The sequence below is a fragment of the Danio rerio genome, chromosome 7 (genome assembly GCF_052040795.2).
Source record: "Danio rerio strain M-AB ecotype USA chromosome 7, GRCz13ab, whole genome shotgun sequence".
In the NCBI taxonomy this organism is placed as follows: Eukaryota; Metazoa; Chordata; class Actinopteri; order Cypriniformes; family Danionidae; genus Danio; species Danio rerio.
In genome coordinates, this window is record NC_141027.1 from 74,633,983 (window position 1) to 74,659,000 (window position 25,018).

At 43.1% G+C, this 25,018-nt stretch overlaps 1 protein-coding gene across 2 annotated transcripts in view; it reads right to left on the bottom strand.

The window, feature by feature from the left end:
* zfhx3b (zinc finger homeobox 3b) overlaps positions 1-25,018 on the bottom strand; it is a 248,199-nt gene that overhangs the window by 139,493 nt on the left and 83,688 nt on the right. For both annotated transcript variants that reach the window (NM_001365188.1, XM_087258661.1), the window contains exons 2-3: positions 16,099-19,177; positions 13,200-13,696 (exon numbers count right to left, since the gene is read on the bottom strand). In NM_001365188.1, the coding sequence (NP_001352117.1) occupies positions 13,200-13,696; positions 16,099-19,141 (3,540 nt within the window). In that variant the 5' untranslated portion in view covers positions 19,142-19,177. The remainder of the gene's footprint in view (positions 1-13,199; positions 13,697-16,098; positions 19,178-25,018) is intronic.

A 25,018-nucleotide genomic window follows, 5' to 3' on the forward strand; every position in this document is an offset into this window, starting at 1 on the left:
AAAAACAATCTGTTCATTTCATTTTCTTGTCGGCTTAGTCCCTTTATTAATCCGGGGTCACCACAGCGGAACGAACCGCCAATTTATCCAGCAAGTTTTTATGCAGCGGATGCCCTTCCAGCTGCAACCCATCTCTGGGAAACATCCATACACACATTCACACACTACAGACAATTTAGCTTACACAATTCACCTGTACCGCATGTCTTTGGACTGTGGGGCAAACCGGAGCACCCGGAGGAAACCCACGCAAAGGCAGGGAGAACATGCAAACTCCACACAGAAACCCCAACTGAGCCAAGGTTCGAACCAGCGACCTTCTTGCTGTGAGGCGACAGCACTACCTACTGCACCACTGCCTCACCCAAAACAATCTGTACGTTTCACAAAACTTTTTGACATTACTCTAAAAACGTATATTAAAGGCAGTCTACAAAAGCAACATGTTTGAAATGTTCTGCTCCATGATGTAATAATATAGATCAATGGTCTCAAACTCAATCACAGGAGGGCCGCAGCTCTGCATGGTTTAGCAACTCACACCCGACTAATGGTCTCTAGTAGCTTTGAACACCTTGATTAGTTGGATCAGTTGTGTTTGTTTAGGGTTGGAGCAAAACTGTGCAGAGCTGTGGCCCTCCAGGAATCAAGTTTGAGACCTATAATGTAGATAATACACATCTCCACAGAAGATCAAGGCTTGTTTCAACTTAACTACCTGTTTAGCTCTGTTAATATGCAAAACCGTTGTGGACACTTTTTCGAGTCCCAGCTGGGTCAGTTAGCATTTCTCTGTGGAGTTTGCATGTTCTTCATGTGTTCGCGCTGGTGTGCTCCCTTTACTTCTCAGTTGAAAGACATATGGTATAGAATTGAATATACTAAATTGGACGTAGTGTATGTGTGTGACTGAGTGTGTATGGATGTTTTGCAATACTGGGTTGGAGCTGGAAGAGCATCCGCTGTGTAAAACATACTGGATAAGTTGATGGTTCATTCCATGTGGGGACCCCTGATGAATAAAGGGACTAAGCCGAAAGAAAATGAATGAATAATACATAAAAATGTTAATTTAAAAAAATAGGGCCAGAACATTTTTGCATTGGAAGATTGGAAAAGGAAGCTATTCTTAGCAATCCTATTGTGATAGCTAGTAAAGTGTAGACTGGGACGTGGGTGTAAATACCCTTTGAGATCAAAGAGTTTGGGGTCAACAAAGAGCTAGGAATATCATAACTCGATGCTTTAATACTAAAAATGTCGAAATTGTCTTAGTCTAAACAGAACGAAAATGTAATTTTTGTGAGTTGTGTATGTATGTGCATGGGTATATACAGTACAGGACCCACTGGGACCAGACAGTGCTGAATTAATACACACACTCTGCTCCCTTTGCAACATCAACAAATATTTAATAAAGCCTGCTTCATATAACTCATTAACATGGCACTCCCTCTCTTCTCTCAGTGCTTAATTTAATATAACAATAATTTGAATAATCATTTGCATACCAAGATCTTGTAATCTTCTCTAGTGGCAAAAATATAACATCTCCCTGAGACCTCGTTTATTCAGTAGCAAAGACAGGCTTTCTGGTTCAAATTAGCAGAACAAGACCATTCCAAACTAACGAGTATAAATTAAGGAAATTCCTTTGCAGTGACAGAGATAACCCGTTCAAATGAGCGATCAAGTCTGCGGCAGACTAATTTTAGGCCTGGTGTTGACTGAATGTGGTGATGCTGTGGGGACGGAGAAAGAGAGGGAGAGTTTGGTTGATCCTGTGGGGAGTGGGTGGAGGAATGCGGCGGCTGCGTTGAAGACTTCCTTCGCTGTCTCTGGGTTCCATCTCTGCACCCACAATGCCAAGATCGCCACGTCATAAATCTCAACTGCTGTTTGAAAACGGCTTCATGATACACAAATGTGTGAAACCACTTAACAACAGAACAAAAGTGTTTCCCCAACGTTCAACAGCTGCAGCTAGTAAAATGAGGCTCCTCTGAGAGGCTGACCCCAAAATTCACCTCATCGGTGGGAGGGGCATCATAAGAACGTCTCAAAGACGATGTTGGGATACATATCCCTGAGTGTGTGTGTGTGTGTGTGTAACCTTAAAAGTTCTATATAGGCAACTAGAGTCTGACAGGAGAAATTATAAGGCTTGTAAACTTGCACGGAAAGTGTGACCTTGAAAAAATGTGGTTCTGTTCAATGAACACTCTGTTTCTTGACCTTTTATTCACCGAGTAAAAAGAAAGAAAGAACACAAACAAACAAATAAAATGATTGGGACAGCTTACTAACTGAAAAACCTCTCTTCATTTCAATGCAAAATAAACAAACAAACAAATCAATAAATATATAGATAAAAGATTCCTCATATATTACTGTACAGCCCTTTTTCTTTTTAAAATTGAGTGTTTCTTTGTTTCCCCCAGTTTTACATGCATAAAAGCACATGATGAGAAAACAAGGTGCGAAACGATTTTTTCCAGAGGGTCCTCAATAAAAACCATATGACACCTCAGGCTGAACTGCTTAATTACAAAGGGATGAAAATCTGTAGTCTGCATCTGGTAAGAACATTGCCCCTATAACACTGATAGATTTACAGCTCCCAGTCCTAACCTTGGACTCCGGCGCATGGCAATTAGTACAGGCATAAGATGCCTCAATGGATGTCCATATCAGAGGTGAAAGTCGGGCTTGATTTTTTTTTAACCTTGCCTGAAGTTTTAGTTTACTCAAAGCATAATCACGAGTAAGGGAGAATTTGCGCTGTTGCTATTTTGAAGATTCTTAACAAGCTTAACTAAAACTACTTTAATCTTAAACTGAATAGTATGGTAATCAACTGACCTTTATGGGTAATTATAATAATAATAATAACTCATTTTATTTGTAAATGGCGCCTTTCTGGACACCCAAGGTCGCCTTACAATAAGCATCAGCAGACATGCTAAACAAATTAAACATTACTAAAAACAATCATTGACCAAACAAGTTAAAACACAATAGCGAATATAAAAGAACATAATAAAAACATGATAAAACAAATTGTTAAGTAAAAGCCTGCTTAAAAAGATGGGTCTTTAGACATGATTTAAAATTGTGAAGACTATCACTGCTCCTAAGATCTACTGGAAGTAAGTTCCATGGCCTAGGAGCCATAGAGCTAAAAGATCTGTCCCCTATTGTGCTCAGTCGAGTGCGAGGTGGTACCAGGGTGAAGTTGTTGGCTGATCTAAGGGTACGAGAATGGGTGTAGATATGGAGAAGTTCAGCGAGATATTGAAGAGCGAGATTATGAAGTGCCTTGAAAGTTAGAAGCAATATTTTAAAATCAATTCGATACTTCACTGGAAGCCAATGAAGCTGATAGAGAAGTGGTGTGACGTGCTTGTGAGATGGGGTCCTAGAGATGAGACGAGCTGCATGGTTCTGAACCAGTTGGAGTTTATGGAGAAGTTTGGAATGAAGTCCAGAAAGAAGTGCATTACAGTGGTCTAGACGTGAAGTAACTAATGCGTGGATAAGAATGGCTGTGTTATTAGTTGTGAGAGAAGGGCGGAGACGAGTGATATTACGCAGGTGGAAATATGCACTACGTGTAATATTATTAATGTGACCTTCAAATGAGAGTGTGCTATCCAAGATGACACCCAAACTACCTGCAAGGAGGGAACATTTAGGGTATAGACTAGTTTAACCATGCAAATTAAATTTCTGTGGTTGTAGTTAGGAAGGTCTAAAAAACGTGTCCCTGTAATCAGCTAATCCACACCAAAAGGATCTAGTCCCTCTAATCTAGTATCTACCAAACAGGCACAGAACATCAACATGAGGTCAGATTTACATTGTACCCCAATATCGCAGGGACGTTGCATTTTGTATGGAAATCAAAATCGGGTTAATGTCAGAACACAACCTCAGGGCGATGTCAATGTCCAACATTCAACCTAAAGATTAACCAAATATCAACGGCTAAAGATGTTGAAGCTTGACGTTGTGTGGACGCTACCACTAAGACGTCAATTAGACTTTGGATTTCGGTTGCCATACCTAATGAATAAATGCCAATACTTGATGTCAATATGACGTTGGTTTAAGATGTTGGCTCGACGTTGGATTTTGGTCACTTCACAACACAACCTAGAATCAACCAAATATCAACACCATTTGATGTCATTAATGGATGTCAAAATACCATTGTCCTTAGACCAGGGATGGGCAAACTTGATCCTCGAGGGCCAGTGTCCCTGCATAGTTTTGTTCCAACTCTAATCAAACACACCTGCTTGTAGATTTCTAGTGATCTTGAAGACACTGATCAGCTTGTTCAGGTGTGTTTGATTAGTGTTCGAGTTAAACTGTGCAGGACACCGGCCCTACAGGACAGAGTTTGCCCATCCCTGCCTTTGACGCTGGCTAAACATTAAATTTTGGTCACCTGATCTCACAACCTAAATCCAACATAATAATAACTTATAATGTCTTACAATGTTGTGCGCGTGCTGGCTAACTAGCCTTCTGTGGAGTAGACCTTGAGCGCACACATGTAAACACTCCAGGGTGTAGATTTCCTAATTTCAGCAGAACTTCATTGTTAATATTCAGAAGAGAGACACTGCCGGTGATGAGGGGTGAGTGAAAAACAGTGAGGTCCAAAGTCTCATTTCATGTGTGGATTTATTTGTCCCAAGACTCTCTTCAGCAGCCCAAAGCTAAACACAGTGTGTTTTCCAGCGCTCTGCCTTCCACTAAGCGCCGAGAGCAGCCTTGTGGCCTGAGCCACTCTCAGGCCATTAATCTGGTTGCTAAGTCACTGATGTATCGGTGCTGGTGAACCAGTAAGCCTGCCTGTTGCTCTCTTTACCACCTACTGTCTTTCTCTCCAACACTCTTTCTTTCCTCCTAAGGCTCACCAAAGTCTTATCAGCCAATGTGCTAGTCACGTTCAGTGTAAGATTCAACCTTATTCATACAGGAACTACGGCAAGGCTCTGTTTGAGCTAATTTGACTCACATTTGACTAACAAAAATGTAAAAAAAAAACTATTCATCAAGCTGATCAAAATAGGCTATTAAAAGGTATATTTGAGGAATAAGAAAACAGTTTTTTACTATGCCAGAAAGAGGATGGAGGTAGAGGGAGAGATTGAAGAGCTACTCATAGGAGGGATGTGGGCTGAGATTGCGATATAAATTATACAACTATAATATCTTTTACAAGACAGAAGCTGGCACTACTAAGATAAAACATTGATTAAGGCATGCTATAAAAAAAGCAAAGTTGCTAAAAATCTGGCCTGGGAACTGGGAACGCAAAAGTCAAGAGGTTCAAACTCAGGGGGATTAATCCATGAACGCGAGAACTGCTGAGACCTATCAAGAATTGTGCCCTTGAGCAAGCCACTTAGCTCCAGGGGGACTGTGCCTGTAGTACGTGAACTTTTAAATCGCTTCAAAGCATCTACTAAATGTCAAATAACTACATAAAAAAGTCAGGTCAGTCCTGCACATGTTTAATGCTCGGCAGCGTAACTGCACCTCGCTCATCAATTTATAACTAGTTAACGTGATGGCACAAGTGTTTACCTTTTAGGAACTTTTGTTTGTTTGTAATATATTTATGGTAACTTCCACAGTTTCTCCTTTAAAAGGTGTTCTATCAGACGCAGATCTTAAACGTGCTAAAAAGAGAATTTACAGAAGGAAAGGTTGCAAACATCAAAAGAAAACAAAGCAGAAAAAAAAAGAAGATTCGGCTGAAGAAATGTTTAGTTTTCCAGGCTGGTTGGATTAAAGCTATTTAACCTTAAGAAGAGAGCAGCGGAGTGGGACCACCCACCAGCTTGTGACCCATGCTGGTTTGTTTTGTGCATGATGGGTGTATTTGCCTTGTTTATTAACTTAAAGGAGACAAAGAGTGAGGGAAAAAAAATGCGAGAAGAAAAAGTGAGAGGCAGACTACAAAACAACATGAGTCACAGATATAAGGTGAAGATGGGAATGTGAATTTAAATCACACGAATGACGAAAAACTGGTAAGTGAACTATGGTTTTCCTTCCATTTCAGGAAAGAGACTCGTCTGTGTTTAGTTTCTATAATGTTCTGAGAGGTTTATTAAAGGTAAGTAAATGAGTAATGTGTATTTATATAGCACATTTATCGTGTATGGACATATACCCAAAGTGCTTCACAATCATGAGGGGGTTCTCCCAGCTCCACCACCAGTGTGCAGCATCCACTTGGATGACTACAGGACAATAGCACCAATCTGCTTACCACACACCAGCTGTAGATGGAGTAAAGACAGTAATAGAGCCAATTTGGTGCATGCGTATAATTGGGAGGACATAATGGATAAGGGCCAATGGAAGGAATTTGGCCAGGATACCGGGGTTATACCCCTACTCTTTATGAGAAGTGCCATGGGATTTTTAAAGACCACAAAGAGTCAGGACCTCGGTTTAACGTCTCATCAAAAAGACAGCGCTCACTGACAGTATAGTGTCCTCTTCACTATACTGGGGCATTAGGACTTACAGACACCACTTTCAACAGCAACCTAGTTTTCCCATGTGGTAGTCTCCCATCCAGGTACTGACCAGGCTCAGCCCTGCTTAGCTTTAGCAAGTAACCGGTCTTGGGCTGCAGGGTGATATGGCTGTGTTCAAAACAGTCTGTTAGTCAAGATATGACTTATGCTCGTTTGCATTTCTTTTATTTTATCATCCAACAGGCAAAAACGGTCTGATGGTCTAGAAAAGTAACAGCATACCTTGACTCAGTCTCAATCTGCGGAATCAGTTATGTCAGTAGCTAAAATGTTTTGAGAGTAGTTACGCACCAAAACGTACAAAAACTACGTTTTGCTTAAACTTCTGACCATCTACACGTACCTTACAAACTACTACAAGTTTGTGGCTTCCTACAGTGGTGTAACATACTCTCTGATCCCTGCGCACACCCCAGTCCCTCATCAGTATCCAATCCCCTGTTTGTGCTGATCAGGCAGCAGATAATAGGATCAACAGCTTCCTTCAGCAGTGGCAGGAGCATTGCTTAGTTGCTCTTGTCCGGCTGCCCAAAGAAAGAGAGAGGAGGGAGAAATCAAAACAAACAACTATTACAACACAATAATATCTGTTCTACGGCCTCTGTACGGAGAGACACGCTCTCTCACAGTCCGTCTGCAAACTCCTGATCTTCTCTCCCAATTGTTTCTTTGAATGCGAAAACTGTGCATGGCCTACCATGTGCATTTGCTCGGCTGCCGGTCCCTCCATTGATTGCACGCACACACATACAGGGGCAGATGTATGCGTAATCATCAGCTGCAGCTGTGCAACGGGTCAGCGCCTGGCCTTTCTGAGGTGGGGGCTGAAGGAGTTGTGAAATTCCTGCAGACTTCCAGACCCAGCTTAAGCACGCCCACTACTTTACAAACTAGTGTCGTAGTGCACAACACCCCTCCCACACTAACAGACAGCTCTCTCAGCACAACTTGACTCCTCTTCTGGGGAAAAAGCTCCTCTTAAAGGGAGCTGAGCCTCTGTTTGGCTGCTGTATGGTAGAGTTCATCACACTACGGACAAGCCAATGTTGACCCACACTATTAAGATCTTGCAATACACCTAAACTAAATATGATACAAACAAATCCAAAAGCATTACAAACCTGGATTCACATATGGATTGTGTCTATGACGGGCAGGAGGCAGGATGTCTCAGTAGCAACTCTGTGGATATGGAATGGGTGCTTTATTAGCGTGGTACTACCGGTAAATCAAAGCTCAGCCCTTCCTGGAACAGCAGCAAACCTTTTTTCCCCACTGAGCACTATTACTGAACAATCACAGGCCAGCCATGATAATTAGCAGAGTATCTCCATCTAAACGAGCGCCTCTCTCTCTATCGCTCTCAGACCTGCTTTCTCTCCTCCCTCCCATCATCGTTCTCTCCGTCTCTTCTCTAGCTGATGTCTGGAGGGACTTATGGAGTTTGGGTGTGGTGCTCTCTCTGGCATAGAGGTTGAGCTTCACTGTCCACAGATGAAAGATATAACCACGGGCCGTACCAATAGTGGTAAAATGGTCCCTTGCGACGTTAACTCGAAATTACTCTGCACTTTTATTTGATAATAAAAAAAACAAACACGAGCTTGCTGGAGCCAGGGCATTCTCAGTCTATTTGCTGTCGATGATGGAGTCTCCGATGAGGACAAGTCATGATAAAAATCATAATTATTAATGGAGAAGGTCGGCCTCATTGACCAGGGTTCTGTTGTAAAGGGTAGAATGTTATCTGAGAAACTCATTAATACCTTTCAGTATAGCTGCTACGGCTAATCCCCTTCTACGCATTACTGTCTGTTTTGTTTTACTGTGTTTGCTCTTTGTTTTATCCTGAGCGTAGACATTTTCCTTCCTCACACCCCAGCTGATCCGGTTGGATTGCACTGGAGGGAAAAATAAGTAGAGGGATTCCAAAATCCAGACGATTTGCGTTGGATACTGGACTGCACTTGGAGCACCGTCAAAGCGCTGTTAGCGTAGCTGAGACACATCAACATGTGCTAGGGGTTCTGCTTGCAAGAGTTCTGGGCAGTAGTGAACAGATGACAGAAAGCATGAGCATGTATGTGTGTGTACGCGCACATTTAGAGAGTGTGTAAATGTGTGCAGCACACGGTTTGTATAGTTTGTACGTTTAATGGAGCGAGACCAGCACACTGGTGCTGGTGGTGTGAGGGTGAACGCTGTGAGGCCTTTCTTGGGTAAAGATTCCCCATGTGATAGTGACGGCACTTTCTTCCTCTCTTTCCACGGCCAAGCGGCATCTGGAGTGGATTTTGTGCGAGCAGACACCGAAGAACATGATTACATTCAGTTAACTGTGCTCTAAACTGATTATGCATGTGCCAAGCTAATGGACTACATTTGCAAGAGGAAAAATAACATCCAATCAATCTCAATTACCCCAGATTGTACCGGCCCCTGAGACAAGGAAGGTAGCCAGCCTGAAGCTCCTCCTCTTCGCTTGAAAGGCCTGCCTGGAAGACCTGCCTCTCTCCATCCTGTCTGGACTGGAGGACCAAAGTCTTAGACTCAAGGCTGACATGAGTGCAGTCCAGCACAAGAGACATGCTTACTCAGCATAATGAGAACTCACATATCAAGTGAATGTTTCCACTACTGAGTGGCAGTTTATACTAATGTACTGTATGTATGGGGGAACTTGAAGGACAAGACTTTGATGAACATTCATTCATTCATTTTCTTGTCGGCTTAGTTCCTTTATTAATCCGGGGTCGCCACAGTGCAATGAACCGCCAACTTATCTAGTAAGTTTTTACACAGGGAATGCCCTTCCAGGCACAACCCATCTCTGGGAAAACTTAAAGGAACATAATCATCTTATTTTTTTTTAAACATATTTTATGTTCAATCCAACAGGTTATATTCTAAATTAACACATCCAGGGAGGACAAAATGTAAGGCAGAACTCAATCTTATTAGATTGTGAAGTAGAAGTCAGGTGACAGGGGGTTTGACAAGAGGGATTGAAACATTAGTCTGTGAATCTGTGATGCTAGTCAAAACATAATTTCTGAGGCAGAGTAAGTTATTACCTTTATTATTATTGATAATAAAGAAACTTTTAATTTGTGTAATGTGCTAGCATCCGGCAGCTAGTTCTCTGCGACTCTCACATGGTAAAGCAGGGCTGCGCCCGTCACTACCTGGATGGGAGACCACATGGAAAAGCTAGGTTGCTGCTGGAAGTGGTGTTAGTGAGACCAGCAGGGGGCGCTCAACCTGCGATCTGTGTGGGTCCTAAAGCCCCAGTACATTGATGGGGACTCTATACTGCTCAGTGAGCACCGTCTTTCGAATGAGATGTTAAACCGATCTCCTGACTCTCTGTAGTCATTAAAAATCCTGGGATGTCCTTCAAAAAAGAGTAGGGGTTTAACCCTAGCACCCTGGACAAATTTGCCCACTGGCTTCTGTCCATTATGCTGCCTAACCATCTTCATTTCATAATTGGCTTCATCACTCCTCTCCACCAATCAGCTGGTGTGTGGTGGTCGTCACATTGTCCAGGTAGATGCTGCACACTGGTGGTGGATGAGAAGATTCCGTCCAAAAATGTGTAAAGCGATTTGAGTGTCCAGAAAAGCATTATATAAATGTAATGAATTATTATTGCTATCATGTGCAAAGACTCAAATGTGGAATCTGGAATCTTAATACAAATCTGGAATTTATATTAAGAAGGCAATTAGGCTCATTATTGATTTCATGTTACGCATACATAAATGATGTGTGGCGTCTTTGACTCTGCAAATTGCAACAACTATTTAAAATTAGAGAAGTCTAAGCTTTGTTTTGACCTGGGAATTGTACGGCCCTTCTGCTTGTGTTTATTGGTGACCATATTGCATCATTCTTGCCACTACAAAGCAGCCAGCTAGTGAGAACTTGAAGGGAGCAATGCAAGGTAAAAGTTCATCTAAGATGAGGGTAAGGCTGGCTGATGGGTGTGTCTGAAGGCACAGAGGAACTTAGTACTGTACCCCAGATACTAAAGCCGGGACGCATCACCCCTGCTGTGCAGTGGTCCATGCGGTTAGGACAATTCTCCCAAGCTCTCCAAAGGCTTTCGGAACATTCCAATCCATGGGGTGGTGGGGGAAGGTGTATTTTTAGAAAGCCCTAATATGTGCCGCATACCACAGACTCTCAAATTATCCCATCCAGCTTAGCCTTCAGTTTAAACCTTCCTTTTTAATTCCAGTAATTACAGGCTCCAATTTACGGAGTAGTGCACACAAAGGGCCTGTTTAATGCAAACCAGTTTGATTTGGGCAAAGTGTCCCAAGGATCTACCACATCTTAGGGCCTGTTTATGCTGACTTGATGATTTATTTTCTCCCAGCAGGAGGTCGAAAAATTTTGCATTTTATATCAGATTTCATTTGGAGGGGACATAAATAGTGTGCTTTTCATTTTGCTTTTCTTTTTTTTACCACATGTACAGTCAGCTTAGCTGAGCTAGCAAATCATACTGTTGGTGTCAGCCAGTCAGTACGTCTATCAGGGCTATAAATTCACTGCAAAGTGAAGCCTGTGTCATTGTGGGGTTAGAAACCCGTGCTGCAGCAAGACCTCAGCAGCAGCATGTGCTTATCGTCCTCTAATCACATTTGTATGTCATGAAATACAGCTATAACTCAAACTGTGAATGTCTTAGTTTGCGGGTAGGCCCGTCGTCACTGATGGAAGCTGCTTGCTTTAAAAGCTGATGCACTTGTCAGTCAACTCTGTTCTCTGCTCGGATCTGTGAGGCTTTTAAAGCTGAGGAACCATTTTAAGCAGCTTAAAGCTTACAAATTATCATGCTTGGATGTGTCGAACATTTCTAATCTGCCACAGAGTATTGAACATTTGCAGTTAGGCAGACTCCTCTGAGTTGGCTCTCTTTCCTTTAAGGCAATGTTGGCTACCAATGGAATAATAGTATTTCGAGAACAATTTGATGCTAACATCAGACTTTGCTATGATAAATATGAGGCAGATTATGGAATCTATAAAAAAATCAGCTCTACATAGCACAACAAGTGGTAGTTGGTGACAATTTAAGATATTTGTTCTGCTTTTACTTGTCATTGATGCTACTGCTCAGCATGTTTCCTGGGCCTCAAACCCTGCCTGGAGCAACATGAGGTCTCTGACTATAGAAATGCCTCCACAGGTAAGCCAAGCATGTCAGGAGTCTTGTGTTACATATTTGAATCATTGTGGTATTTGTAAACATGCTCACTGCGTGTCCAAGCTTGAGCATGGCAGACAATCCTGGCTCAGGCTTGTCTGCTTTTATTTCCAGATAAATAGGAAGCTGTTTTTTGTTCTTCCCCTAATTACCATTACAAACTAGTTCATCAGGGAAACAGCTGGCCAAGATTCCATCAGCCCAGGGTGAACTTTAACAGTGCTTGAACATGTATTGCTGGGTTTCTTTTAGATAAAGGGTAAACGTGCAATGAAGTCACTAGAGAACTAGACCTATTTTTGGTTATTTTTGTATCAAGATGTAATAACATGATTTTTGTGTCTCTTTCCTTCCATCTTTCGTTCAGATACCCTTAAGTACTGATCCTGAAATGAACGTAATGTCAACCTAAATATCAATGTTAAGCTAAACAGCTACCGATTAGACATTACTGGAAAAATAAATTTAATTAATAAGCATAAACAAAAGGTGATGGGGAATCACTTTCTTTTTTCTTTTTAAACATTCTTTTTGACTTTATTTTCGTTAAAGTTGGCTGAATTGTTGGCTATACCTACGAAAACATACCTGCTCAACAGTTTAAGACTGGTTTTGTGGTCCAGGGACAATCATTTTTGTTCACTATCCAAGGGTACAATGCTTGAAAAGGCAGTGTAAATAAAGGTCAAGGAAGCTTGAGTAGTGATGTGCAACTGAAAAGGGTTGAATGTGAGTCAGTATCTCATTGAGCATGTGAGAGCGAGTGATAGAGAGAAAGAAAGGGAGAATTAAGGAGAAAAGTCCCTGTGTGCAGTCGTGCCAGTCTAGGTTAAACACAGCCCGAGCTGAGCTCGCAGACACACAGGATAGGTGCCTAAATGGAATCAGGCCTGTTAGATTTATGGCCATTTGTTCAGAGAGTGTTCATCCATTGGCTATTATGGAATGATTAGAGTAGAAGGTGAAGCTCCAAGTCCAGCAAAAATCAATACAGCTGTCGAGAGCGATTCTGCCCTTCCCACTCCGAATGGTATTAGCACCAAACCTCTGTCTCTTCACACTTCTTCATCCGCTCTTCCAGCAATTTCATCAGCTGCCCTTCTCCCCACCCTACTGACCTGCCATGTTCCTCCCTCCCTCTAAGTGCCCCTGTTCTCCCCTCTCCATTGCATGCGCATTAGGCCTTAATATACTGCACTGGACCATTGCTCATAGTCTGCGGTAAAGACGGAAAGTGCTGGTCGATTCAGCTGTACAGTAGACATGAGGTGTGTTTAAAACCTTGGGGTAGTATAACACTGTCAAGGCCAGAAAGAGACAAACCTTTTGCATGCTGATCAGAATTTCACTGGACATGTGGCATCTGTTGGTTAACTTGGACACTCGGTTAAAGTATTTCAACAAGAGTCACTTACCTTGTACAGCTTGAGACTGGCCTCGTGGCGGGAGTTGACCGTGTGCATCCTCAGTTTTTCCAAGCTGTTGGTGTAGTAGTCGCAAGCATTGCATTTGAGGTGTACAGGGTTGCCAATGGCCACACACTTGAGACGCCACTCATTGCCCTTGCCGCCTTCTTTAATGTGCGCCACCAGCTGGTACTTCTGCACATGCTTGTCAGTCTTGCAGTGTAGCTGGAAGTTGGCCTTGAGCTGCGTGGTGTAATGGCACAACTTGCATTGGTGGGAGTCGCCTACAACTGCTCTCCACTCCTCTTCGGGAAGTGACCGTTCTGCACTCATGTGCAGGCCCAGCACGTCCAGGTTGTCGGTAGTGAAGCGGTTGCACACAGCACACTGGAAGAGTTTGAGGGAGGGGTCGCTAGTCTGAGATAGACTCTCACCCAAGGTCATCAGCTCCTCCGAGACCAGCTGTCCACCACCCAGACGTACATCCATGGCAATGTCTCCCCCAACTAAAAGCAGAAGACACAAGATGTGATCTGTCAAGGCTTTCACAAGTATGCTGAATCTAACAGCAATAATTCATGCTTCAATACATTGTAACAGTAAGGAATTTCATCTGTGCTGATTTTCTCCCTTCATTTAAACTTTCTCAAGTTACAAGAATGTCCTGGGAAACAGGGTGCATAGTTCAGCCTTTTAACATAGAGTCATGTTTGTCTGTTCAGTCAAAGTGGATTTGCTTTCAAGGATAATGTGCATGTGTATTTATCTACATAATTGTATTAAATCAAGATTATCCTTTCCTTTGAGCTCAGTGAAAGAAGAAGAGGTAGAAGAGAAGAGAGAGTTGAGGTGTGGATTTACACAGTCCTGCACTTTCATAGCCCTCCCATTAAATCAACTCCAGAGGCTGTGAGCAGAGGCGCAAAAATAAAGTTATTCAATCATTACCGGAGATCTAAAGAGCTCCCCAGCACACATTAGTGTAAATCAACTATAGGCCTCTTTTCACGAAATAATAATATAAGAAATGAGGTCTTCCTTGTTCTTTTACCTCTTTTTGGGAACAAATCAATGCAAACACCCCAGCTCAAAGTGCCTGTATTTTTGTGCATTTTCTTTTAGGAATTTAAAGAAAGTTAGCAAAACTATATATCCTACAACAGAAGCACAAGGCATCTAAGAACAGCTTGGGGAAGGCATGGGAGGCTGATATTTTGAGACAAGGGATGCATAGAAGCTGTTGCCTCAGTTTGCTGATCTTCAATCTGTCACTGCCCAGATTGAGCGCACCCGATGAACCAGTATGGCTTTACAGTAAATTAATTCCAGCAGCTCCTTTTATTTACTGGGGCAACTTGCAGCTAGCTTATTTCACAATTATTTTCAGGTTTTAGTGCAGTGTCTGAAAGGTCTTGGACAATCTCCTTCAAATGACTCTCAGATCTACCTTTTGGGTTCAGACTACTTCTGTTTATATTTCTGTTTATTCTCAATCGTCTATACCCTACAGGTTTGCTTTGCCTATGATTAATCTCTGATTCTACTTTACATGCATTACACTGTTTATTGGTCATAATATTTATATTAAATCTTCCATCACAGAAAAACAAACCAAATGGCTAGAAGAGGGAGGAAGACAAAGAAAGAATTAGTCATGGCAATCAAATCCTGTTCTTGTCTTTGAACTGGCAAAAGTCCGAAGCAAGTCTGTGCAAATTGTGGGCTTGTAGCTGGCACGTCAAATTCTCACTATGCTGCTGAATTACCCTCACTAGTCCCCCTTTCCTTCCTTTTCTGACTACGGTAAAATACATAGCTGCTATTACAAAAGCAGGAAAAAAAGGTATTCAGTGGCAGTTGCATAGCATTGACGTGAAAACTGTAATGTTTATTAGCAGTCCAGGGGACGGGGCCATGTGGAACACTCCCTCAGCCCCAGCCTACTCCGTCATAGTATCTTTCACAAGAAACACAAGGGGCAGCAAAAGGGGGAATTTCCCAGCCAATGTGACCCAGATAGAATGACATAGAGGATGCGAAAAATAAACCGAAGCTTGAGTGTTAAGAAGATGTGTGTGCCTGTCTTTCCCACTTGCTAACTCCCTGGTTTTTCTGTGTCCCTGTGTCTGAAGCTGGAATTTACAGGACTAGTAAGCACTACTTGACACTAAATCCACATCACCATAAATCTAATGTACCAGCTAGGCCTATTTTTTAAAATGTGTTAGCTTTTACACAAATGCACATAAACAAACAGTTTTCCTTGTTTCTGGCATTAGACTGAGCATGATGTCTGTGTTTTAGAATTATTTCATGAACTCCACATACTGTACTCAACTAAACATGCTGCCATTGACCTTTTCTCTATGCTCTACATTGTTACAAAGCTCACCTCAGAGATGTCGCTCAAGTTAATTTAAGACTGATGAGTGCACCTTTCATAATGCCTAATGACTTCTTTCCCCCATACAATTTCTTTTCTACACACTTGGTTGGGTGGCCCTTATATCTTTGCAAACTGACACTGGCTGCCCTTCAAACACAATTCATTCTTATTTGTGCCACTTCTTTAATTCTCTCTTAACCTCCCTCCAACACCCTTTTAACAGTTGTTTGAGGGACTGAATGCATGTTAAACAAGGAAGGCGAACTTGAAGACTGCCAGCTCTCTGTCTGAGCCATTAGCAAAGACAAGTGCATATCATAAAATAACAAGTTAGTCTTGCATGTGGGATTGAAACAGAAATATCACCAATATTTTTACCACCTATATTAGATAACATTTCAAATAGATTCAATTGTATGATCAAGTAAACAGGAGAAGTTCGTATAAATTGTTTAAAACACACATAGTCCTAAGCATTTACTTGAATTACACATTTTGTTATTTGTAACTTAATAAACTCACCTAGTGCTGGAGCAAGAGCTGCCATGTTGGGGTCAAGATGAAACCCTCCAAGCAAGAATTGGGCATCAGCTCCAGAGGGGTCCATCTTAAGGCCTGGGGGCAGGCTCATGTTTTGGGTCAAGTAGTACTGGTATAGCTCAGCCTCTGATGGTGAAGGCATGGCCCCTAGACCAAGCCGGCCGTGCTGCATTTGGGACATGTTCTGCTGAAGCAGCATCATATTGTGCATGTGTTTCTCGCTTGTCATGTGGATGCGCAGGTTACGTGCTACATTGGTCTCATAGTCGCACACCTCACATCGCCAAGTGGGTTTGCTTTTTGGTTTGGTGGGTGAAGGGGCACCACAGGGTCCTGTCATGTGAGTAGAGGACTGGGCTGGATGATGGTGGTGACTTGGATGATGGCTGCCAGGCTGGGAAGCTGAAGAAACAGGCACCACCCCACCTGGCGCATGTCCAAACACCTGCTCACCAGTTGGAATAGTTCCTCCATTTTGTAACGTCTGCATGTTGTTAAGATGCTTGTCAGACTGCATATGGATGCTTAGGTTACCTTTGGTGGTAGTGGAATAGTTGCAGACCTCACAGCGGAAGGGCTTATAGCCGCAAGTGTAGCTCTCCCCACGGGCAAGGCGAGGATGACTCTGCCCACTGCTGCAGTACACACAAGAGCCTCCAGAGTCGGGGTGCTTCTCCTTCATGTGGGCCTCCAAGGTCTGCTGGTATTTGTAGTGCCAGTTGCACTTAGGACACTTTAGTGTCTTGCACGAATTTCGTGAGTGCATCATGGTCATATGGCCACCCAATGAGCGAGAAGAGCCTAAGACAGTATCACACTTTGGGCACTCTACCCCACTTCCTCCACTGCCCCCAGCCCCATGGTTCTGGGTGCATTCACTTATTCCTGACAAGTCACAAGCAGCTGTGTGATGGAGGTGTGTGTGGGCATTGGGCGAAGGGTGTAGGTGGTGGTGATGGTGGTGAAGGTGGTGGTGGAGGAGGGCACCGTTGTCCTCATCTCCCTCTGCTGGGCATTCATTTGGTTCAGGAGCTGTGGCACTATCTCGATTGGCACTTTCCTCAGCAGCAGCATTAGAGGCAAGAGGGGAGGACGTGCTCGCAGCAGAGCATGCGGCCCCATCCTCTTCACCCCCTCTGCCAGCAACTGCCGCCATTGCCATGGGTACTGTAGACCCCTGGCAGTTAAAGCTCAGAGGGAGTTCTGAAGTCCTCCCTCCACCGTCTGCAGCCATCCCGTCCTCTGCTCCTCTGATAGAAGAGGACATGGAAGCAGAGAATTTGCTGCTAAGTGCGGGGCTGGCTGCAGAAAGACAAGCAGAAGGCTGGAGAGCGCTACTAGGCATTAATAAAGGAGATTTGGAGATGCTTTGGTTTGAGACAGCCGGTTCCCCCACAAATCTACCACTGCTGCTGCTACTTCCACTACAGGCCACCGCAGTGCCTTCATCCTCTACCTCTTCATCCTCTTCTTCTAAAAGAAGCTCATCCTCTTCATCTGAGGGCATCTCCTCACCAGGAAGCAGAGTCTTTCTTTCACAGATTTCTGCATTCCCATCCTCCCCTCTATGAGTCCCCTCTTTCCCCACAGACCCGTCTGTTCTCCTACCCTGTGGCTTAGACAGAGTGCTGGAGTCTTTGGCTGGGCCTGGGGTTGAGGTAAGGGAGGATGCTTTGGGGCTGCCTAGCCCCCCCAATGTGAGAAGGGCTTGTTGCTGGAGACCCGAGTCAGAGTCTTTGTTGAGGAGGCTCTCACCTCCCTCACTACTGCTGCCCCCTTCTAAATGAACCCCACTGAACGTGCCATAGAAGCTCTGGCCTGAGTTCATGGGCACTAGGGTAGGTGGTGAAGGAGAGTTCTTATTTTTTGGTTCTAGGAAGCTAATGAGTGGCTCTTTGTCTTTCCCAATGCCCTGTATAATGGCCGATGCATGCTTGTGGCCTAAAAGTCTGCGCTCGTCCTCACATAGAGTCATGCGATGGTCATGGACTGCATGAGTGACAAAGGAGCGTGCGTAGCCAAAAGACAACTTGCAAAGGAAACACATGAGGATGGGCTTGCCTTTGCCATAAAGGGCCAGGCCATCAAATTTGGAGAAATCCACGTTGTTGGGAACATCTTTGGATACACAGGACTTCTTGGCAGACCCGTCGCTGTTCAGGTAATCCTTGTTGCTTTTGTGCCGCACATCAAAGACGCGGAAACTGTGCAGGACAGGACTGAGGCCTGTCAGGGTTGAGGTATTGGGGAAACCTTGGTCTGAGGAGCCGAACCATTTTCCGAAAGACGAGGCTATATGAAACGTGTTGATGATCTGAGGGTACACTGAAGAAGTTCCCACAGGTTCCCCTGGCTTTCCCCCACTAGTGAGAGAGTTTGAGGAGAGCAGGCCTGGTTCCATGCTCCCATCACTTTGGATCAGCTGGCTGAGACTCTCCACAATGTAAGCAGAGCCATCAGGCTGGTAGACTATCTCTCCAGCCAGGTTTTCCACATCACTACTTTCCTCTTCTTCCTCTTCTTCTCCTTCTTCACTCCCACTCTCCATGGCACCCCTCCGATGGGAGGGCTGTTGCCGCATGAGCATGGGCATTCCCCCTCCACTTGGCACCATAGGTACACCAGGGAAGGGCTGCAGACTAGGGAAACAGCTGTCAATCTCCATTTCATCCAAGTCTTCCAAGTCTTCGTCCTCTTCTCCACAGCTTACTCCTTCTTGCTCTTCCTCCTCTAACCCCTCTCTTTTGAGGTGCAGCTGTCTGGAAGTGGAGATATCACTGGGAGCCTGTGACAATGTTTGCTTCTGCTGCTCTCTCAGAGCCTCGCAGTGTGTGCTGGGATTCTGGATCTGGGCGGAATGGGGGGCAGAGAGAGAGAGGGGCTCCAAGGAAGGGGACTGGTTGCAAGGTGGAACCTGTGCGTTGGGGTGATCGTTCCAGGGTTGTGGATGGTGCTGCTGGGAGGTGGCGGAGGAGCCAAGCCCATCGTCTGTCCCAGAAACCACGGGAGACTCACAGCTTTCCATGCTGATGCCTACATGAGGCGTTCATCGCATCCAGGCCTGAAGACAAAAAAAAGAAAAAGAGACAGGATTAAATCACTGGTTAAAACATATATTAAGGAAAAGAAACTCTATCATAGAAACCTATAATGCTTCTCTTTTATTGTTTCTATTCAACTAATTTTCAGACGTGCAATGCTGAACATTTGACCACACGTAAAAAGCATCTTGATAAATGGTAAAGCTATGTACAGAAAGGGGACTAGATTAATGTATAGTAGATTAGATGAGAAACAAAAGTGTGAGATATAATGGTGGAAAATGACAGAGTGCTCATTAGGTTAGATTAGGTACTTAAACACAATACCTCAGACAAGCACTAATAAGGCAGCTCAGATGCCTCATCCTGTCATATCAGCCAGTTACCATCTTTTATCTAGACCTTCCACACAACACCCAGAATCTGTTCTGTTCCCAATACTGCATACATTTTTTTTTAATTAACGTTGGGTTTGAGAAACACAGTAACAGTATAACTTAATGGACAAAAAAGCTCCATTGTGCTGCTAATTAGACACAGTGAAACCCGCCATCAGCACATGATCCATCTCACACCCGCAGAAAGAACTGAAGGTTACAAAAATATATTAGCCACGCTGTTTGAAGACCTCCATTATAGAGAGATCCCACACACAGAACACACCGCACGAATATAACATGTTCATAAGATGCAATTAATTGATGTAGATATGCTTTTTACAGCAATGGTTTATAACCTTATGTATACAGTATAAATATAAATAACACACACACAAAAAGATTGGTTTGTATTACTTGTAAACCCTTAAATGCACAAGAAATGTTGGTACTCCAAAAGCAGCCATGCATAAATCTACTTCCCAATAACCTCACTACTCATCCTGGTTTCAGACCATCCTCCTGTCTCTGAAATAATAAATGAGGGCTGAACTTTTTAAGGGTAGTGCAGCCTGGAGCAACGAAAGAGCCATAAGCAGGCCACAATTTCGAGCAGGCGATAAAGGAGATAAAATGATAGCGAAAGATACTGCTGAGCTAATAATTTTAATAAAGGGATGCAGGCAGCATTGATTAAAGGGGGGCAACCAGACTGAAACCAATAACTCTGGCCTGCCCTTTCACCCTCCATTGCTGAATATTACATGAGCAAAGTTTCCCGGCAGCACGCTAACCTCAGCGTCCTGCCTGATTAGCAAATTCACTGCCTCTGCTTGATTTATTTACTTATTTACTTAGGAATGCAAATTTCAGCACTGATCAGACACTGTGTCTGCAGCCCCACCCCCAACAAACGTATTAATGTGAGCGTGTTGGGCAGGGGAGCCTGATAATGTTTGACTCCCAATTCATGAATGTCTGATGAAAATTTGACACCTCTCAATTCAACCCACAGGGCCACCCTCTCCCTCCCCCTCCCATCCAAATCACTGCCTTCAAACAGTGACAGTTTTCATGTTTATTTACTATTGCACAGTATGATAATGCATTAATTATGGTGGTTTCATACTAAATAATTGTATTTAAATTTCTGCATAAAACCCCACGATTATTAGGGACAGAGCACCAACAGTGCATAGGCCATATTGGAATTAGTCTGTTTCTTCTTCTTCTTCTTCTCTAGAATAAATTGCATAACATGCTCGAAAACTCAGGAAACTTTGTGAAATTCACGTTTGTTATAGGTTTTGAAAGTGGGTGTGGCAAAATGACTCAACAGCACCACCTATGCACATTTGACGAAGTGGCCCCCGAGCTACGTTTCATGCATACTACTGCACCTAATGCACGTTTGAGCTGGGATCAAACCGGCGATTCTTTGTATGAGAGATGGTTGCTCTAACAAGGCAGCTAAAGACCATGGTCTCTAGCGTCTGTTGCTAGAGCACCTTTACAGGACAAAGGAGGGAGGTTTCCCTGCATAGCACTTTGCTAGCTGGCCTCTGCTATACTCAACCCCCCCAAACCTCACTCCCATCCCGGACGAGCCCCCACGTGTAACCCACCGGTCCTAATGCACCCAACCCAGTCTGAACTGGGATCGAACTGGTGATTTTTTGTATGGGAGTCGGTTGCTCCAACAAGGCGGCTAAAACCCATGGCCTCTAGCATCTGTCGGTAGAGCACCTTTAAAGGATAGAGGGGTGAGGTTTACCTGCATAGCACTTCGTTAGCTGGCCTCCGTTACAGATACTAACATTGGCACACATATCAAATATGCCAATACCTACAAAAAAATCTCCTGGAGCAAAATCTCAAACCAAACAGGAAGTCGGAAATTTTTAACGAACATATCGTTTTACTTTAACGAACTCCTCCAAGGAATTTTATCAGATCAACAACAAAATTGGGTATTGTCATCTAAAGGGCTTGACAATGTTAAATTCAAGATCCAGATCAAAGATCTAGGCTGCGTCCGAAATCGTTTAATACTCAGTAGGTACTGCATTTGAATTTAACTGTACTACTCGGCCGTTAGAAAAGTGATTAATACAGTATGAATGTCAGTAGTATGAATGGAACTCGGACATACTACATCCGCCATTTTGTCATCACCATGTGACCTACCGGTGTCAGTTACGTCGCTTAACTCCCATTTATGAATTCTCTCATGGTGAATCATGGTATAGCTTATCATCCATCCGATCTCACCGGAAGTAGTAGGTCATCCAGGTACTTCTCACATACTGTTTTAAAAATTCTATAAATTCGGACATACTACTCGGCTCACAGACTGTTTTACTGTTTTGCATACTATATAGTATGGAAGTATGCAATTTCGAACTCAGCTCTAGGGCATGTCTGTGGCGGCCTCACAAAACTTTCATGTTTCGCCATGAAACAGGAATTTGTTATAATTCAGGCGTGCATTGTCTGATCTGCCTCAAAATCCACACGTTTGATAAAAGTCCTGACCTGAACACGTTTCAATGCCAATATCCAGTTACAGTATTCTCGCCCCCTGCTGGCAGCAGGAAACAGCATGTTTTACATTATTACAAACTCCTCCTATAAATTTTTTCAGATCATAACCAAATCCTTTCAGTGCAATCCAAAGGCCTTTGTTTTGTTAAATTGTGAAGATCTAGAGTTTTCTTCGAAGGGTGTGTCTGTGGCAGACTGACAAGTTTAGTGTTACGCAATTGGGAGGAAGTACTTATAATTCAACCACACAATGTCAGATTTGCCTGAAAGTTCAATTCCCAATAAGAATCCTCTCCTGAAGATATTTACATGCCAATATTGAGTTACAATCATAGCGCCATGTGCTCAAATAACGAAGTTTGGCATAAATCAGCGAATTTGTAAGTTTTTAAAAAATATTTACCAGTGTAAGTTAATATTGTCTACTGCCCTGCGTTATCCTAAGGCCACCGGGCAGTGGTGAGCCTGGTCGTGAGGTCCCTTTCATCGCTGCTTGCAGCTTTAATTGTTATTCTTGTATAATAATAGGACAATGACAATGTGTGCTTTGTCAAATGAAACAGACTCTAAATACAAATAATCACGTTTTTATTGACTGTTAAAACGTGACAATTAAGAGTTATGAACACTTAATGTCATGTAAAACTGCTTCTCTGTCAATCCAATTCTCCTAAGCTAACAGGAAGAGTCCAAAAATAACATTCCAGTAACCTGTTCTTATTGCCCCCCCCCACTCAACCAATATGGAATGTAAGAGATGAACTACAGAACTACTTAAACTGCTAAACATAAACAGCTTCAAGATTATGACTTGGGCAATCACAAATGGTCATTCCTGAAAATCTGCCATAATGCGCTTTTCATTTAAAGCCAACAAGATGGGTTCCTTTAAAGAATTAAACAGTTCTACAGAGTGGCGGCCCAAGCTGTCTGGGTGCGTCTACTGCTTACAGAAAACAGGATTGCCCTTTAAAATGGAGATGCTCTAATTCAATAACCTGCAGTGGTTACTGATGTGCAATAGGATTGTCTGGAGTCTGCCAGTCGCAGATGGGCGGGCAGATATAATGTAGTTTGTTCGCTCAAGGTCTGCTTCCGAAGCGACACCTGTTTAAAGAAGGGAATCTTTAATCTCTCTTCTGCACTAACGAAGGCTCAGACAGACAAGCGGACGCATACTCGGTTAACAACAGGAAATGCATATCAGGCCTACTTCTCACTTTGCTCAAGAGCAATGTGCAATGTAATGTAAAATAAAATGTAATGCCACATCTGACAAGTCTAACACTTTATGGGGTGCTCAGCATAAACACGTTTCTCACCGAGTATAGATATGTTTTGGTGCATTTAAACAAAGCAGTTTTGTTAAACTGTCATATTTATTAAAATAAGAGTTTGTAACCTATCATCATTAGGAATAAAAAGACAAGATATTTAAATACATTCAAAAACAAAAAAAGAAAACAACAAACAAACTATTTTTATTTATTATATTATGTTTCTTTATCAAAATATTATTTATTATTTATCCTTAACATATTAAATTTGAGTGTACTAACTTTTGGACAATGATCTTAGGTTATTTTTTTTTTTTAGATTAGGTCCAGTCTTAGCTTTGGAACTGACTAATCTAATGTATACACACACATTATATATTATTGTACAGCATTATATAGAAAGTATTACATTTAAATGTGTGTGTGTGTGTGTGTGTGTGTGTGTGTGTGTGTGTGTGTGTGTGTGTGTGTGTGTGTGTGTGTGTATATATAAACCCTTATATTCCTTGACATTGATTGTCGGCAGCTACCTCTCTGCAACTCTCACAAGGTCACCTACTAAATCTAAGCCCGGTCAGTACCTGGATGGAGGGTCACATGGGAAAGTTAGGCCCAGAAGTGGTGTTAGTGAGGCCAGCAGAGGGATATAGCCCGTGGTCTGTGTGGGTCCTAACGCCCTAGTATAGTGAAGAGGACTCTATACTGCTCAGTGAGCGCCCTCTTTTGGATAACACCCTAAACCGATGTCCTGACTTTCTGTGGTTGTTAAGAATCCCAGGATGTCCTTGGAAAAGAGCAGGGGATTAACCCTGGAATCCTGGGCAAATTTGCCCACTGGACTCTGTACATCATGGCCACTCTGTCTCCTCTCCACCGATCAGCTAGTGTGTGGTGTGCGGTCTGGCGAAATGTGGCTGCCATTGCATCATCCAGGTGGATGCAGCACAATGGTGGTGGATAGGAAGATTCCTCCCAATGTGTAAAGCGATTTAAGTGTCTGGAAAAGCGCTATATAAATGTATAGAAATTATTATTTTTATTACTATTATTATTATTATTATAAAGGCCTCATCTTCACTATAAACTCCTCGATTAAGCTGTAAGACAGGAATATTAGGGTTTCTCAGAAGAACTCAAATTAACCACAGCAGAAAACATTCTCATTTAACCTGCCAAACAAAATAGATACGATTTTTTTAACGATAAAAAAGAGCAGTAGATAATGAACAGTTTCAGAAGCTGGGTCTGGATGTCATTTACAAGGGATAGAAAATCAGATATGTTTTTATTTATGGGCCTTTTCATTTGGTGGGATTTACTGGCTGAGCAAGAAGGGAATTAAAGGCTAAGGACTCGTCTGATTATGAGCACGCACAATCACCTGCCCATGGGCCAGGCCTCCAGAGGCCCAGCGCTCCCTACACTCTCCTGGGGAATTAACTCCTGCTTGGCCCCAGCTGAGTACCGCCACGGGGTGCACTCTGACCTCCACCCCCAGCACCCCTCAAAATGCAAGGAGCATATGCTATCAGACTAAGAAAAAGGCTTCTACGTCACCTCCCTGTGGTCTGAAGAAGGCCCTGTTTTTCTTTTCCCATCTCCCGCCAGATCTAGCCATCACACAGGCTGGCCACTACAGGGTTAGGGCGCTTATTGAAAAATC